General features: G+C 36.4%; 1 protein-coding gene across 4 annotated transcripts; it reads left to right on the plus strand.

Annotated features, from left to right (window-relative positions):
* Positions 1-8,292: 8,292 nt before the first annotated feature.
* On the plus strand, positions 8,293-14,500 carry LOC136219239 (two-pore potassium channel 1). Of its 4 annotated transcripts, none has more exons than XM_066006563.1 (4): positions 8,293-8,486; positions 9,738-10,677; positions 10,835-11,053; positions 14,136-14,500. In XM_066006563.1, exons 2-3 carry the CDS (start codon positions 9,776-9,778, stop codon positions 10,986-10,988), a joined length of 1,056 nt encoding a protein of 351 aa, XP_065862635.1. In that variant the 5' UTR covers positions 8,293-8,486; positions 9,738-9,775; the 3' UTR covers positions 10,989-11,053; positions 14,136-14,500. The 4 variants fall into 4 exon arrangements, with proteins under 4 accessions (XP_065862635.1, XP_065862634.1, XP_065862636.1 ...); XM_066006562.1 differs by lacking the exon at positions 14,136-14,500 and adding an exon at positions 11,415-11,683; XM_066006564.1 differs by lacking the exon at positions 14,136-14,500 and adding an exon at positions 11,469-11,683.
* Positions 14,501-17,011: the final 2,511 nt, after the last annotated feature.

Consider the following 17,011-nt stretch of genomic DNA (forward strand, 5'->3'; position numbering starts at 1 on the left):
TTCCGTTAACATCTCCGGTGCCGGTCACCCTAAGACCAGTTCCGATGAACCCTCCAGGCAAACTACTTCGCCTGAAACCACAAAGGTCACTACGCCGAGCAAAGGCAAATCTGGCCAAGCTACCTCCTCTAAGGGAAAGCCAACCAAGGTCAGAACCTACACCAAAGTCTTCGCAGACGTTAGGGAATGCAAAGTAGACTTCTCACGATGGTTCTCTGAGGCCTTCGTAACAACCGAGCAACCATTCTGTGAATGGATATCGAAGAATGGCTGGACCGAGCTATTCTCCATTAGAGATCCCACTTACCCTGACCTAGTAAGGGAGTTTTATCACAATCTACGGGTTGCCAACGACAACCAGGACTATCTGGTAACCGTGGTAAAGGAGAAGACAATCTTTATTAACCCTACCTATCTTGCCAATTTGCTGAAATTGAAGAATGAGGGAACAAAGCTGAGAAGGAAGGGTGATCATGAAGGAACTGGGTATGTTGCCACCTTCTGCAAGCTCGCTGGCCATTCTGGAGAAATATCAAGTTCATCAATGGGCCAGCACCAAAAGATGGCACACTATCTGCTGACCAATTACATCTACCCCAAGATTAATTGCACCAGCTCAGCGACAAATTTCAAGCAATGCTTCATATGGCATATGCTGACCTACAAGCCCATCAACATGCCAGTTTTCCTAATAGCCGGCTTCCAGAGGAGCACTGGAACTTTAAGGCTGGGCTCACTCATAACCAGAATCCTCAAAGACCATCAAATTGATCTCTTCGAGGAAACTGAGGCCCAAGGCTCTGAGATCACAGCGGCTTCGCTGCGTGCCTTGAAGTATAACCAATCGATCAAGAAAGGCAAAAATGTTGATGAGGCTGATGAGGAGACAACTGTCTCAAAGAAAGGGAAAAGGACAAAGGCTCCAGCTGCCCGAAAGAGGAAAGCTGTTGGGACTCCTTCAAAGAAGGTTGAGCCTCAAACCAAGAAGCTTAAGTCAGCTTCTCAAAAAGGTCAGGAGAGACCTAAGTCAGCTGAGAAGAGAAGCAGGCAAGATGAGCCTGAAATAGAGGAAAGGACAGATGCTGAAGAGCAATCTCAAAAGAAGCAGAAGTCTTCTGTGCTGACCCCTATTGATGCTATCCCTACTGACATCGTTGTTCCTGGTGATTCTCACTACACACAGTGTCAAGGAACTAAAGCTGAGCATCAAGAAGATGATGTGGAACTGGATGATCACTTCATCACTCAGGTGGAAGAAGAACTAGATAACGATGATTAGGATGATCAGGAAGCGGAAGAAGAAGCAAGCGGTCAGGATGACGTTGAGGACGCTGAGGATGCTGAGGAGACAGCTAGTGAAGAGGAAACTACTGACCCATCTAATACTGAGTTGGGTGCAGATCAAGAACAAGAACAAGCTGACCAACTTAATGCTGATCAAGAAGAAACTTCTCCCTCTCACTCAGGAGAGTCTATCCAGGCTGACACTCCTCCTCGAAGGAGAAGATTAATCAAGGCAAGTCAGAAAACTGTCATTGACTTACCTGTTCAAAAGCCGACTAAAGATCCTTCCTCTCTTAAGCTAAGGTTTTTCAGTAAGCAAACCCCTTCTTCTCAACAAAATTCTCTTGAAAAGCAAGCCTCTGTTTCTTCACCAAAGGAACAAGCTGACTTGAATGCTTCCGCAAAACTCAACGAGTCAGATCGAGCAAGTTCTCGTTAATGCTGTTGCTCAAAGCACTGTGCTGACTCAGAATATTCCTGCACCAGTCAGCACTGACAGCATTAGGATTACTATTTCACTGACTATCACTACTGCCGATCAATCAACTCTTCCAGAACATCAAGTGCAGATTGAAAACACACTTCTAGTCACTGACCCAATCATAACTCTGACTCCTCCACAAACTGGTCATACTGAGGAAACAAGGCAACATGATGATGAATCCCTCAACTATCTCCATGCCACCGAGTCTGGTAGAAAACTCATCAACTCGGTGCAGTCATTCATTAAGGACATTCATCAATCTGCTGAACCTACTGCTGGGTCGAGTAACAATGCATCAACTCAGCTGTTCCAAGTCACTCAGCTCTTAAATGAGGTAAAAGGACTGAAGGACTTGCTAAGTGATATGATTTCAATTCAATCCCATCAGCCCAAGCAGGACTCAATAACCAAGCTGGCTGAGCTCCAACTGACAATGGTTCAACATCTTAACACTCTTCAAGGCCAATTCCAGACCTTGTCAGCTGCGAACACTCATTATGCAACTTATGATGAAGTTAAGATGCTCTTTACCCAGCTTCACACTGAGCAAATCAAGACCAACCACCAGCTGGCCTCCTACTCTCAATGCTCGGTGGAGCAAATAAGTGAAGCAGTTCGTCTGCTGAACTTAAATAAATAGGAGATGGACACTGACCAAATGAAACAAAATGAGATATTGGTCAACTCTCAAAGGATCTTCACTCATGTGCGTCATAACAATCTCCAACGTCAATATTATGACACAGCCTTGCTGAAGACCTTTTATCAAGTTTTTGCTGCATTGACAGATTCAATTACTTGGGTAGGTAAGTCACAAGCCTACATACTGGAACTACTCAGCGCCGCTGAAATCGGCATACCAAAAGAGGTCTTGAATGAAGGCGTTATTGTCTTTGATGGCATTAATGAAAGCGCTGATAAACTTAAGGAGCTGTCCGCCGTGCTAACCGCCGCTGTCTTAACCGACTCTTTTAGAATTCCTGCTCCTCCCGATGCTGACAAAACGGGGGAGAAAGAACATGCTAGAACTCAGCAGGAGGCTCCTAGAAGCAGTCAGTCCAAGCAAAAGAAAAAGAAGTAGAAATAGGCTAGGCTTAGTTTTTAACTTAGTCTGTAGTCCTATGTTCTTTTATGCTCATCTTTTTGCTATGTATGCTGACTACTTTAATTTAATACAATACTTGCATCTTTTATCTTAACTTGAGTTATTTCATATGATGCTGAGTATTATGTTGTTATGTATCTTCAATTACATCAACTGTGTTTACTGTCTATAATACTTGTTGATTGTATCCCATGCTGATCATATGTTTGACATTGTCTTGTATGTTTATAAAACACTGTCTCATAAAACCCATTGAACAAAATGTTTACTCAGTGCTCTCTGAATGTTACACCTTCCGCTTAATACTAGTAAAATAGAATATGTTCCATGAGCTGACCTATATCTGAAAACTGACATTAGACCTACTCGATTAAACCTTAGAATGTTTAAGAGTTAAAACTAAGTCAGTAGCTCAACCCTGACGGGGGAGTTTGCTAAGTAATAATAGGTCAACTATCATAGGGGAGCTTAACACTGAGTTCCTCGCTGAATAGTTTTGCCAACATCAAAATGGGGGAGTTTGTTGAAACACCTTTCCACATGATTTTGATTTGACAAAATTATTTAAGTAAAATTAAATATATTCTAAACACACTAAGTTTAAATGCTCTGATTTATTATACTAATGTGTTTGTTCAATGTTGACTTAAAATTATTTATAAGACATAAAGAGTAAAAGGCCAAAGCCCAATACGGAAGTCAAAGCCCAAGTGAAACAGATCAAGACAACTCGGCCCGCGTGTGTGAAATGTTGTCGTTATGATTAAAACGCAACTCAGCAAGAGAAGGATCTAGAAGACCTTCGTTGAACAACTTCAGAGTGAAGCCACTGAGTTGAATCGACAAAGAGTACGAGACAGCAGCTGAGCAATAACAACTTCCAGACAAAGTAATTCCACTTTGGGTAAAGTTCAGAAGACACAGAACACTGTCTAGTTGACCTTACCATAAATGGAGAGACACTCTGCCGAGCTGACTAAAAGCTGCTCAACACTGACCGAGGACAGAAGATACTCAAATCTGATTGGCCGAGAGCTCTGAGCAAAACTGAGTGACAACGACAGGAAGCCGTTTCCCTCCAACGGTTATTTCAAAATTCGAAATGACCGATGCCTCAGACGTCTCTATAAATAGAGCCATTCAGTTGCTTCATTCTACACAGAACTTGATCAAGCCATTACGCTGACCAAAATTCTACGCAAAGTTCTGCAAGAAAAAGCAAAGCAAATTCTTACACCAAATTTTATATCTTTTGTGTAAAAGTCTAGAGTGATTATTCAATCATCTAAAGTGTCTTAGCAATTGTTGTTTAGGACAAATCTTTATCATTTCTAGAGACTAGAAAGGAGAGGCCGAGTACTCGATTATAGTACTCATCATGAGATTAGGAGTGAGTAGAGGTATAGAGGAAGGTACTCTTATTATACTCAGCTTCTAAGTTGTAAAAGGTTTGATGCTCTATCGTTAAAGAGCTCAGTAGAGAATTCGAAATCTCGGAACGTGTTCCGGGGACAGGACATAGGCTTGGAGGCCGAACCTGGATAAATCTGCTGAGTAATATCTTTCTAACCTTAAACTCCTTAATATATATATTGCTTGCTTAATCAAAACTGACCAAGTAAAGAGGTCAAGCTAAGTTGTGTGTATTGAGTGTCTAAGCTCAGGAATAGACTCAAAGTGCTATCTCCTGACTCAACGAAAGAAGCTGACTTAGTCATCAGTTGACTAAGCTAGTGTCTTGTTTACTCAGCGCGCTGTGTAATCCTTTTTCAAAGAAAAAGAAGTCAGCCTTAATGTATTAAAATTTTAAATAGTTCCTATCTCCCCCCCTTGGAACTAACTTGTTACGTTATAAGGGACCAACAGGAACATCAGTCTCCATTCAATATTTGCTACAACTCTATCAAGTTTCTCCCATATCGCAGCTTCCTCGGATCTTCTGTTGTACCATGTAAATCCCGACCCATCCATACCAAGGTCCTGCATATCACATTCCTCCAAGCAACTACGGAAGTTTTTCATAGGTTTATCATCTCTATCCCTTCCTCCCTTCTTTTCAAACGGCCAGAGAATTTCATTAAAGTCGCCAAAGACCACCATTGGGTAGTTATCCAGCCCATTAATGTGCTTGAGCAAATCCCATGTCAGCTGTTTGTATGGTTTCTCAGGCCAGCCGTATAATCCCAAACCTCTCCATTGTATGATCTTATCGCGTGACACAAGAAAGTAAATGCAGTGTTGTGAATACTGCCGAATTTCAATCTCCAGTTCCTTCCCCCACCCTAGGATGAGACCTCCACTCTTTCCAAGCGCATCAATCACAAAGAAATTAAAGTCTTTAAAACACTAACTCAGATTGCTAGTCGAACCTTTCCTTATCCGAGTCTCCATCAGGAAAAGTACGTCTGGGTAATGATCCCTCATAATTCTTTTGAGGGTACGGAGCGTCCAAGTATTACCCATACCTTGGACATTCCAGCTGATGATTTTCATGTCTGAGGATGGGGCCCGTCGGAGGCTCCCACCCTTTGAATATCTGTACTGCTCATACACTTCTTTTTCTGTCCCTGAACTTCACTCAAGATGACATCTTCATCTATTCTCCTTTTATTCTTGGTTCCTTTGCTTTGCAGATTTTCATCGGATTCTAATATGGTTTTGTCTCTTCTGGTCTTCACAGTGCGTATTTTCTGCTTGTTAGTCGCTGCTTCTCTCGACGGTCCAGCTAGACCTGAAGGCGGGTCCCCCTTCTGTGATTCAGTGTTGTTATCTTGGGCAGCAAGACCTCGGCTTTCAGCCCCTCCATTACCCTTAGGATCCATCTCAAGTCTCCTTTGTACCTGTGTTTCTCCCACTGAGCTGGACTCCATCTGTTGCTTGTAACCAGTCTCGCTTCCAGCACCAGTTTTTGTCTCTCTGATGTTGTCTCTCGCCCCTGTACTGTTTGAGCTTTGCATTTTCATCGGGGATGCCCTGAGGGAGGGACCGTGTGGCCACTCCTCCACTTCAATTTCCTCTTCTGGCATTGTCTCACAATCATCGTGGGTGTTGTTGAAACACCTTTCCACATAATTTTGATTTGACAAAATTGTTTAAGTGCAATTAAAAATATTCTAAAACACACTAAGTTTAAATGCTTTGATTTATTCTACTAATGTGTTTGTTCAATGTTGAGTTAAAATTGTTTATAAGACACAAAGATTAAAAGGCCCAAAGCCCAATACGGAAGTCAAAGCCCAAGTCAAACAGTTTAAGGCAACTCGGCCCGCATATGTCAAAACGTTGTCGTTATGTACAAAACGCAGCTCAGCGGAAGAAGGATCTAGAAGACCTTCGTGGAACAATTTCGGGACGAATCTGCTGAGTTGATTCGACAAAGAGTACAAGACAGCAGCTGAGCAAGAACAACTTCCAGACAAAGTGTTTCCACTTTGGGTAAAGTTCAGACGACACAGAATGCTGTCTAGTTGACCTTACCATAAATGGAGAGACATTCTGCCGAGCTGACCAAAAGCTGACCGAGGACAGAAGATACTCAAATCTGATTGGCCGAGAGCTCTGAGCAAGACAGAATGACAACGACAGGAAGCCGTTTCCCTCCAACGGTTATTTCGAAATTCGAAATGACCGATGCCTCATACGTCTCTATAAATAGAGCCCTTCAGTTGCTTCATTCCACACAGAACTTGATCAAGCCATTACGCTGACCAAAACTCTACGCAAAGTTCTGCAAGAAAAAGCAAAGCAATCTTACACTTAATTTCATATCTTTTGTGTAAAAGTCTAGAGTGATTATTCAATCATCTAAGGTGTCTTAGCAATCGTTGTTTAGGACAAACACTTATCATTTCTAGAGATTAGAAAGGAGAGGCTGAGTACTCGGTTATAGTACTCAGCGAGAGATTAGGATTGAGTAGAGGTATAGAGGAAGGTACTCTTGTTATACTCAGTTTCTAAGATTGTAAAAGGTTTGATGCTCTACCGTTAAAGTGCTCAGTAGAGAATTCGAAATCTCGGAACGTGTTCCGGGGACAGGACGTAGGCTTGGAGGCCGAACCTGGATAAATCTGCTGAGTAACATATTTCTAACCTTAAACTCCTTTATATATTTATTGTTTGCTTAAACAAAAAACTGACCAAGTAAAGAGGTCAAGCTGAGTTGTGCGCATTGAATATCTGAGCTTAGGAATAGACTCTAAGTGCTATCTCCTGACTCAAGTAAAGAAACTGACCTAGTCACCAGTTGACTAAGCCAGTATCTTGCTATTCACTCAGCGCCGCTGTTAAAACCTTTTTCTCACGAAAAAGAAGTCTGCCCTAATTAAAATTTTTTAAATAGTTCCTAACCCCCCCTTGGAACTATACTTGTAATATTATAAGGGACCAACAAGTGTGTCCTAGAATCCCACACCAATAGCAATAATTGGACAGTCGTTCATACCTGAAGAAGACCCATCCCGGATCCCCTTTGCTGTTTCGTACTCGTATCTTTCTGAGCAGTGGTTTCTGAACATCAATATTAATCCGGATTCTCACATATTTCCCTATAGTATTGGTTTCATTATCCAATAGTTGAATGACAATACCTATTTTTGATCCAATTGCTTGTAACATTGACTGATTCCGCTGGTTGAAAGGTAAGTCGTATATTCTTACCCACATAGGACAGTGATTGAGGGGTATCTCAGATGGTTTTTCATGGCCATGTACTCCAGCCAATATGATCATGTTACGTTCGAAAATCCACGGGCCGTCACGGAGAATTCTGTCTCTATCGCGCCTTGACTTAAACTCACAAACAAATCGTCCATCCTCACCCTCCTCTATCAGAAAGCGGTTCATTCGCCATTGGCCCCTGAGGGCTGACGACAATATACGGATGTTCAGAGGTTTTTGAGTAAGAATTCAACATGTTACACACCAGCGTTCCTGTTGATCCGTTTCCTGAACATTCTCCACAATCTCATCTTCGCCTTCATTCAAGGTCACCTTGCTGAGGAGTTCATCGATATTTGCATCCATGAAGTTGAAATTTAACTAGTTCTTATGAAAAGGTCTGGAGAAAATCGCAGACTCGATCGAAATTGGCTGCAAATCGGCCAATATTGGCGGCGGCACTAACTTCCTTTCAGAGAGGAAGTAGCGTAGGAGGACCACTAGGGCTTTTTTTTAATGCATAGGTAAATTTGTGTTTTACTACGAATATTAGATGTGAATTTACTATACTGCTCAAACTAGGAGTAAAATTACATTGACCTTTTAACATATAAAATTAGTTCTCACTGTCACTAGGGTATATTTTACATTTTAGCATAATATCACAGTGGTACGTATATTTGAATAAGTTGATGGTTAAAGTTGAATTTAATTATACGTATCGCTAATAAACAAAAAGTGAAGTCCCAACTAACTAATTTATTAGTTTTGTTAACGAAATAAGAGCAAAACCGAAGGCACAGAAAGCTTTGATAAATCTCCAATTGGACCGCAGATAAGATCCGAAGAAGTTTAAAGTACAGACTACACACAGCGATCTTCCATTGTATTCTCTCAACATTTTCTTAATCAAACATCAAAATGTATTCAAAACTTGATGCAGTTCTTCCTCCTCAGGTAATTTCTAACTCCCTCCAACTTTCTTGTTTTATTTTTGTCTTGAATTGAAACCATATCGTGCTTTGTGTTCGAAACTTTCCTAGGTTAATACTGCTGGGCTGAGTCCAGTATTCACCGCAACTCGCCATTTTATGTCTTTTTCGCATATGTTCTTGTGTATTCTGGAACTCCCTTCTTCTTCTTCTCTCTTTTTTTCGCATCTGTTCTTTAGTTCTATGTGAAAATCTGGATCCTGTCAGAATTTGGATGAGAATTAGAATCCCCCTGTTTTTGCACGAATTATCGAATGATTTTTGCTCGTGAATGACATACATTGATCTGTACACAGTGAAGACCAAGTAGATGAAAAAGGAAATCTATTTTTGAAATTTGGATTGATATACAAAATTTCGAATACTCATGTCCATAATACCTCCCGTGTTGAATAGAGACCCGATTTCATTGTTTAGTGAGGAGGTTGCAGGATTTGTCGCGGCATAGATTTATTAAAACGTATAGGGAGGAAGTTGATTTTAAATTTCTCTACTAATTCGCACTTTAAATTCCCCTGCGCTCTGCCACTTCGTTCTTTCTTTCAGTTATTTTCTTTGATATAGTTATGATATTCTATCAATCCTTTTCCTTAACTTTTTTTATTGAAACTTCAATTCTATTTGAATGTTCACCTGCAGATTTTGGACGCTGGAATGATTAAAAAAGTGATTAGCTAACTGGCCTTTTTTCCATTCACCCTTCACTTTATGATGATTAGGTTGTACTGATTTGTGTAAAATCGTTTCTAATAAGAGTTTCTTCGTTATGACATACTGCTTTGTGTTAAAGGTAAAAAAAATAAGTGACTAAATGTAGAAAAGATGAAAATCGGATTTTCTATATCTGGAATAGGATGTGATATGTAAGATTGGATCTCATGGTCTGAAGAAAGAAAATTTTCTCTTTATGAGAGTTTATTTTGGGAAAGTGGCTAAATTTTTTATTTAAGGTTGAATGTTTTATTTGCAGTATTTATAGTCTGATATTTTCCCTATCTGCTCATGTTCTTCTCTTTTGTTGTTTTAAATGGAAATCTCTAATGAACTAGTCCACACATTGAAATTTAGCAAAATATGCTCCATGTGCAAAATATTTACACCTACATATTATCATAAATGCTTTCATGCTTGAGGTTAGTCTCTGTTTTGTTGACATCCTTCTTTAGATATTATTGTTAGTTCCCAACTGGAGCTCAAGATGTCCAATTCTATGCAGGTTTATTAAGAGAGTTATACTTTTGTTATATTATCTCAATGGCCTCCAATGGTGTGAAACAGCCCTTACTGCCAGGGCCAGTGGATTCCAATCTTCAAACAAATAGTACACACGCTCGCACCAGAAGAAGATTTCGCCGTATTAAAAGTGCTCCTCCAGCGGACTATGTTCCTTCTGATATTGTTGACGATGTCTCACTTAAGCGCCCTGAATCTATTTTTGGGTCACTCCACACAAATATCCGGATAGTAGGTCTTTACTTGGGTATCTACTTGGGTGTTGGTACCTTGTGCTTTTACTTGGTCAGGGATGATATTGAAGGGACGAAAACGAGTCCAATTATAGATGCTGTTTATTTCTGTGTTGTGACAATGACAACTGTGGGTTACGGGGATCTTGTGCCGAAGACTTCCTTAGTAAAGATACTGGCATCTATTTTTGTCTTCTCAGGTATGGCAATTGGTGCACTAATGTTAAGCAGAGCAGCGGACTACCTGGTAGAAAAGCAGGAACTGCTGCTAGTTAATGCCCTAAACAGGCATAAAAACTTGGGTCTATGCAAAAGCATAAACCAAATCGAATCAAACAGAGTCAGATACAAGTGCATCTTGGCTGTAGCCATGCTTTCATTCCTTATGGTTATTGGAACCATTTTCCTGCTTCATGTTGAGGGCATGGACCCAATTGATGCTATCTATTGTGTATGTTCAACTATCACGACCTTAGGTTATGGAGATCAGAGCTTCTCAACAAGAGCTGGACGTGTTTTCGCCATATTTTGGATAATGATCAGTACCCTCATTTTAGGTCTGTGTTTTCTCTATGTTGCTGAGGTACTCAGTGAAACCAAACAAAAGGCACTTGTTAACTGGGTTCTTACTAGAAAGACAACCAACGTAGATTTGGAGGCAGCTGATATAGATGATGATGGAGTTGTTGGGTAAGTTAAGTCTGCATTACCTTAAGGATTTCATGCCAATCTGTTGCTGATTGGTCGTATCATAATTTATCTATCGTGCTCTATTTAATATTCATCGTTCAATCGACATGTTGATCACTGGTAATATAGCTAACTTATATTTCCTACCATTTCATAGGGCTAGCGAGTTTGTTGTGTATAAGCTGAAAGAGATGGGTAAGATAACCGAACAAGATATATCTCTTGTAATGGAGGAGTTTGAGAACCTTGACGTTGATGATTCTGGAACATTGTCAGTATCCGACTTGGCTCTTGCTCAAACAAGGAGGTGATATCAATCAACAATCATCCCAAAGTGGTTTCTCCAACATTAACAACGATGTAGAATCGATATAAGGTAAGAGGCACTTTCCGAGTTTTAATATATAGTTATGCATGTTTAATATCTCCCTTTCCTGTCACCAAAAGTATAAATTAACTGAACTGGGAAATAAATCTCCTTTGCATTTACTAGCAAAACATAGTTAGATCCCCACTCATGAGCTTATCTACTACATATAGAGAAGCGATATACAAAATCTAAAGGGACAAAGATCAGTATACTTTTATTTGATAGTGTAGGACAGTTGAAAGGCTTTAGCTTAATTTAATTGTGAATTATTAACCTGTAAAAGGACAAACTTAAATTATCACTTTGCTTGAATTGTTGTGAATTTAAACAGAAAATAAACTTTAGATTGTCTGTGTTTTCAAGGTAGAACTGGACTGGAGTATGCATATAAATAATGCATTGTCTTTTTTATCTTGCAAAGCGGGAACAAGGCCTGACTCAGTTCAGCTGTTGGCAAACATCCATTCTACTTATAATTACAAATTTGCTTTTGTACTTCGTCTCCTTTGATTATATATGAAAGTATTCATTTTGATCATTTCTTTCCTCATTAGATTCTTATACATGGTTTAGTATGAAATGCCTCCCTTGGAATCGAAGAATAATTGTGCTAATATTATAGTAATTTTTTAGACATGTTAAGAATTATATAAGTATAAGGAGATTTTATACTGCAAAATATGATATATGGAATAATGGAATTGTAAATATGTATGTGGAGTACTTTTAAATAATTTTTTTATTTGAAATATGATATCTTGATAAATTGGATTCAATCAAAATTGTTAAATACTAAAAGAAATTATTATTTTCCGATCCAAGGGCATCTAATAATTGGAATAGGAAAATATGATTGGTGACAGAAAGGGTGCATATTTTTATTAATAATAGTTGACAAATGGATGCATTTCATAATTAGTCGTATTCACATATAGTGCTATTTCAAGTCAAATGGCTTTTTTATATTATCTTGAACAATATTTGACATATTATTAGTCAATTTTAATCACATTTTGAACGACCTAAATATTGTTAGGCAACGTTCATGTCTTATTTTATGGTCTAACTAGCATGCTATTTCAAATAAATTATGACTCAACAAATATATTCAATTTTTTTTTTTTTTTGGCTTTATACATCAGGTGTCTTATAAATTTGGTTAAAAAACGGTCTTTTTAAACTTACAAGGTGTCTTGCTATCTCTTTGAACTTGGTTAAAGTAACATGATTGATCCCCAAAGAGTATGAGCTCTTAAGTTAAATTTTAAAGAGTTTTTAGATTAAAAATAATCTCAGTGGATTTTTACCCACTTCTCAAATCACTAAAGAGTTTTCATTCATTATCTATTATTGAGGAGTTTGTTCATTCCTAGTTCTTTTGTTATTTCATTTTTTTATTAATAATTTGAGAAGTTCCTCCTTCATTGTTGATAAATATTACAATACATAATAAATTTAATAAATAAATAAGTTGTGAGTATAATGAGTATTGTTGGAGATGATATATATTTTAATACTCTTAAATGATTAAGAGTCAATTGTTTATATTAGTTTTAAGGAGTAAACTAAGAGTCTTTTAAATATGCTCTAAGTATATGTTATAGAGCAAGAGAGAATTTGAAGAAATTAAAATATAAATCACTTTAAACAAATCCAGATAACTAAATAAGTTTAAAATGTCAATAAATTCATTTTTAAGTAAGTTCATGAGATTGATGAGACAGATGTCAATCATTTTTCTTTTTGAGCTGAATTTAAGAATTCTCTATGTATTATAAACCATTTTTTCTTTCACTATATCCAAATTCTTGATAGCCTATCAAATTAATCTTCAATAATTAAAAAATATTACATATATTCAAGTGTGATATGTTTGATTAGTGATATTCATATGGATTCTTATAAATAATTAAACTTAAACTTATTGGAATCCTATAGTAGAAACTAAAATAATCTTAAGACTTAGATCTAATAAGTCTATATCTAACATTAAATGATCAAATTCGATCGTTAAAAGTCCCTTAATTACATTGGTGGATCCAATAAATTTCGAGAAGAAAAAAATCCCAACCCCTAATTTTACTCTCAAGTCATAAATACTACAAATTGTATCCTTATTGTATCCTAAATGAATCAATTTTCAATTTTACTTTTAATTACAATTATATTCTATGCAGTTGTGAATTTTGTTGTTTATATTTCATTGTGTATCATGTTGTTACTCATCAATAATAAATTAAGAATTTGTTTCAAAAAAAAAAATAATAAATTAAGAATACATGTAAATTTGAAAAAAATAAAATTTTAAAAATATTTTGTATGTACTGTATATTTGATTTGGTGTAAAACATGAGATAATTTTTAATTTTTAATTTATTGGTGTACACGTTTTTTTTTATCTGTTACTGATTAGAGATAACAACGGGTATGCTACTTGCGGGTATTCGGTATTATCCGATCCTAATGGGATTATCGGTACCTTATATAAAAGGGTATGGGCTCAAAAAAATTACTTGTGGCGGGTATGAGAATACCTCTAGGGTACATGTTACCTAGTACCAGCCATATATTTGACTTTCATCCATTAACTTTTACCACTACGCCAATTTATTTTTATTGATTAATGTTGATTTAGAATTTTTGAATTTGGAATATTTGTTAACTTTGTAGATAGATTATTTATGGATGGTTTATTAAATTTATCTTTTGTTAAATTTGTAATATTTTTATTTTATGTATTGATCCTTAATAGGTAAGGGCACTTACAATTTAAATGAGACGGGTATGAGATTCATAAAGTATATCTGTTAGGGTAATCGGATGAGTATGGATGATAAAAAAGTAAACGGGTAAAAGTTTGATATTGTCACTATCTACGGGTACCCTATGTTAACATCTCTACTACTACTAATGAATGATACATGATATAAATATGGTATGGAGATAACGAGATTTATAATTGTATATAGTATTACATTAATAACAATTTAAAATTAGTTCAACTTTTATACTTAGTAAGTACAATGACCAAATTTATTAAATTTTTAGAGTAAAATTGGCCAATTTATAATATTGGGTATTTTTGTAGGTTTATCCGAAACGAAAATATATGAGGCAGCAAAAGCATCTTTTAGAATAGTGAGAGAGGGAGACATGTGAGTCTACCATATGTTGACCGTACAATCACAAACATGAATGTCCATGGACTATCATTAAATTTGTAGGGTCCAATGACGTCTATCCAGAAGTGAATTTTGACATCTCTCAGAATATCCGCCGAACTCCACGTGACCAAACATCTACTTGCATCATACATGTGCCTCTACTTTGGAGATTCTCCTCTCTTGCTTTATTCTTCAAATACACAAAATTATTTTTGCTGTTTATTTTATATCACTTCACCTACGGCCTACAAACAAAATCATTCCTAATAATACATACAAAGTTTAAATGTTTTTAATTTAATTCAAATCATTCAAGAATGATAATTTCATATTCATGGTGAGTTGAGAGTCACTTCAGCACTTTAAACGCCTGTTTAGTCTACGTTTATTATTTTCTATTGCTGTTTATTTATTAGTAGTTGGTAAAATTATAAGTAATTGTTTCGGTTTGTAAAATAACTAATATGAATATGTTTTATATCAATCAATAAATTAATATATATTTAATTCTAGAATTAATTAAAAATAATTAAAAGGATGTATCACCACAAATGATTACAATTTATGTGTGCAGAATTCATGGCAGGAAATTTTCAAGGAAATATTGAAAACCATTAAAAATGAAGTTTTGAAATATTCTTGAATTGAGATTTTGATATATTTTTAACAGAAATTGAAGCTATAAAAAAATTTAATTTCTGTTTTTCATTGTCCCTAAAATAGAAGCGACTAAAACTTGTAGTTTTATGAATAACACAAAGATTTTCATACTCTATCAGGGTGTTTGTTAGAAGGGATATAGGAGGTGAGATAGGGATAAAAAACACGAGATAAGTTATCTCGTGTTTGTTTGGGGGATAGAAGAGTGAGACGGATGAGGGATAAACTTCTTATCCCTCAAATTCTATATCCATGAAGGGGGGGATATAAGGAGGTGGGATAAGTTTCTGCGATTTTGATATGATAGAAAAGTCCATCTTATCCCTCAAATTAATGTTATGTAGTTTAAATAACGTTAAAATAGTAAAATGTATTATTTTATCCACATCCATATCCCATATACCAAACATTGAATAATAATTCTCGACTATCATATTTTTATCCTTATCTCAATTATTTATTTTTATCTCTATCCCAACTTTTATCCTTATCCCTATACTAAAAGAATACCATATATATATATAAAAGTGTAACTTCCATGTCCATTTTAATTTAATCCATCAGCTTCATTGTGAAGAGATTTTTTCTTTCTTTTATGCTCTCCAATTCATGATTTATATGTTGGGTGTGGAAGAGTTATTTGGTCTTATAAAATAAATAAAATTATTTTTCGTCAAAAGCTGCAATATATATATATATATATTTTTTTTTGCAACCATTGTGTCCTTAAAAAACAATCAGCAGCTATTATGTAATTTAACTAGATCTGTTTACGGTTCAGGTTATCCGTCCAGATTCACGTCCCTTGAACCGGATTTGGACAAATAAAATTGACTTTAGGCTCAGCCTGACTTAGGCCTGCTAAAGCCCCGCTATTTTTTTAGACGGACTTGGGATTGATAAGTATAAGTTAGGGTATCCTTTCCCGTATTAACATTAATTAATAAACTTATATATTAAATATTTATTTTTAAGTATAAATTTTATTTTTTATAATTAAAAATTGTATATATTTTGTTATATGGGCTTATATTGGTTGGGCTTTGAATTTAATTTTTAAATTTAAACTCAGTCCGTCTAAATTTACAACATGTTAGGCCCAGCCCATAGAAATGTCCATTTTTAACTAAACACTCCAAAATTTCTTGTTTAGAATGCAAAACAAAAAGAGCAAACAAACGGGCTCCAAATAAATTCAGAAGATTAATAGATTATTTTAAGTAAATTTAAGAAGCTAACGTGATATCTCTAAAATTAATTCAAGTGAAGAATCAGTTTTTTTTGGACCAATTGCAAATATTTCTATATACATTTTCTTTTATTATTTTAAGCAATATGAATAGAAAATCTATATGGAGTGTTGAATTCTTATCCGAGAGTGAAAGACGTAACACATACGGGAGAGAGAAGATGAAAGGGGATGCATGAAACTAATGAGTTGCTGCAGAATAGCATTCATTATATTATACAAGAATCTGGATGAGAATATATATAGATCTCCTCTTAGAAGTAGGGCTGTAATCGAGTCGAGCCGAGCCGAGCTTTGGCCTGTTCAAGCTCGGCTCGCTATAAAATTAACGAGCTCGAGTCCGAGCCGAGCTTGCTATAAAATTAACGAGCCGAGCTTTGGCTTGCTCAACGAGCTTGAGCCGAGCTTCGAGCTTGTTTCGAGCCCAAAATCCTCTTTTGGATTTGGTTCATTAAGAAAATTATCTAACTTGTGAGTAAATTGTTAATTATATTTGTGAAGTTTGCTCGCAAATAACTCTTTAATTGTGTATATAAACAAACTCACAAGCAAAGTTCGTGAATAAATAAACAACATGCTTACAAATAGTTCGTCTATTACTCATTTATTATGTTTGTGAACGAACTCATTTAATAGCAAATGAAATAATATTAAGTTTATATATTTGTGAACTAACACAAAACTATATAGTTTTCTACAAAACTAAAATTTGTTCATAAATGTTCTAATCGAGCCTGCTCGCGAGCTTTCGAGCCGAGCTTTGGCATGCTCAAGCTTGGCTCGTTTACAAACCGAGCCAGTAAATCATGTTCACGAGCGGCTCGTTTACATATCGAGCCGAGTCGAGCCGATCTTTTATCGAGCCGATCACCGAGCCGCTCATGAGCGGCT

Source organism: Euphorbia lathyris, chromosome 2 (assembly GCF_963576675.1).
Source record: "Euphorbia lathyris chromosome 2, ddEupLath1.1, whole genome shotgun sequence".
Lineage (NCBI taxonomy): Eukaryota > Viridiplantae > Streptophyta > Magnoliopsida > Malpighiales > Euphorbiaceae > Euphorbia > Euphorbia lathyris.

What these genes read in the sequence shown, in the direction of transcription:
- LOC136219239 (XM_066006563.1), top strand. Translation starts at nt 9,776, where the DNA reads ATGGCCTCCAATGGTGTGAAACAGCCCTTACTGCCAGGGCCAGTGGAT. An exon ending in GATGATGATGGAGTTGTTGG is followed by an intron (nt 10,678 to 10,834) that starts GTAAGTTAAGTC and finishes ACCATTTCATAG; the next exon opens with GGCTAGCGAGTTTGTTGTGT.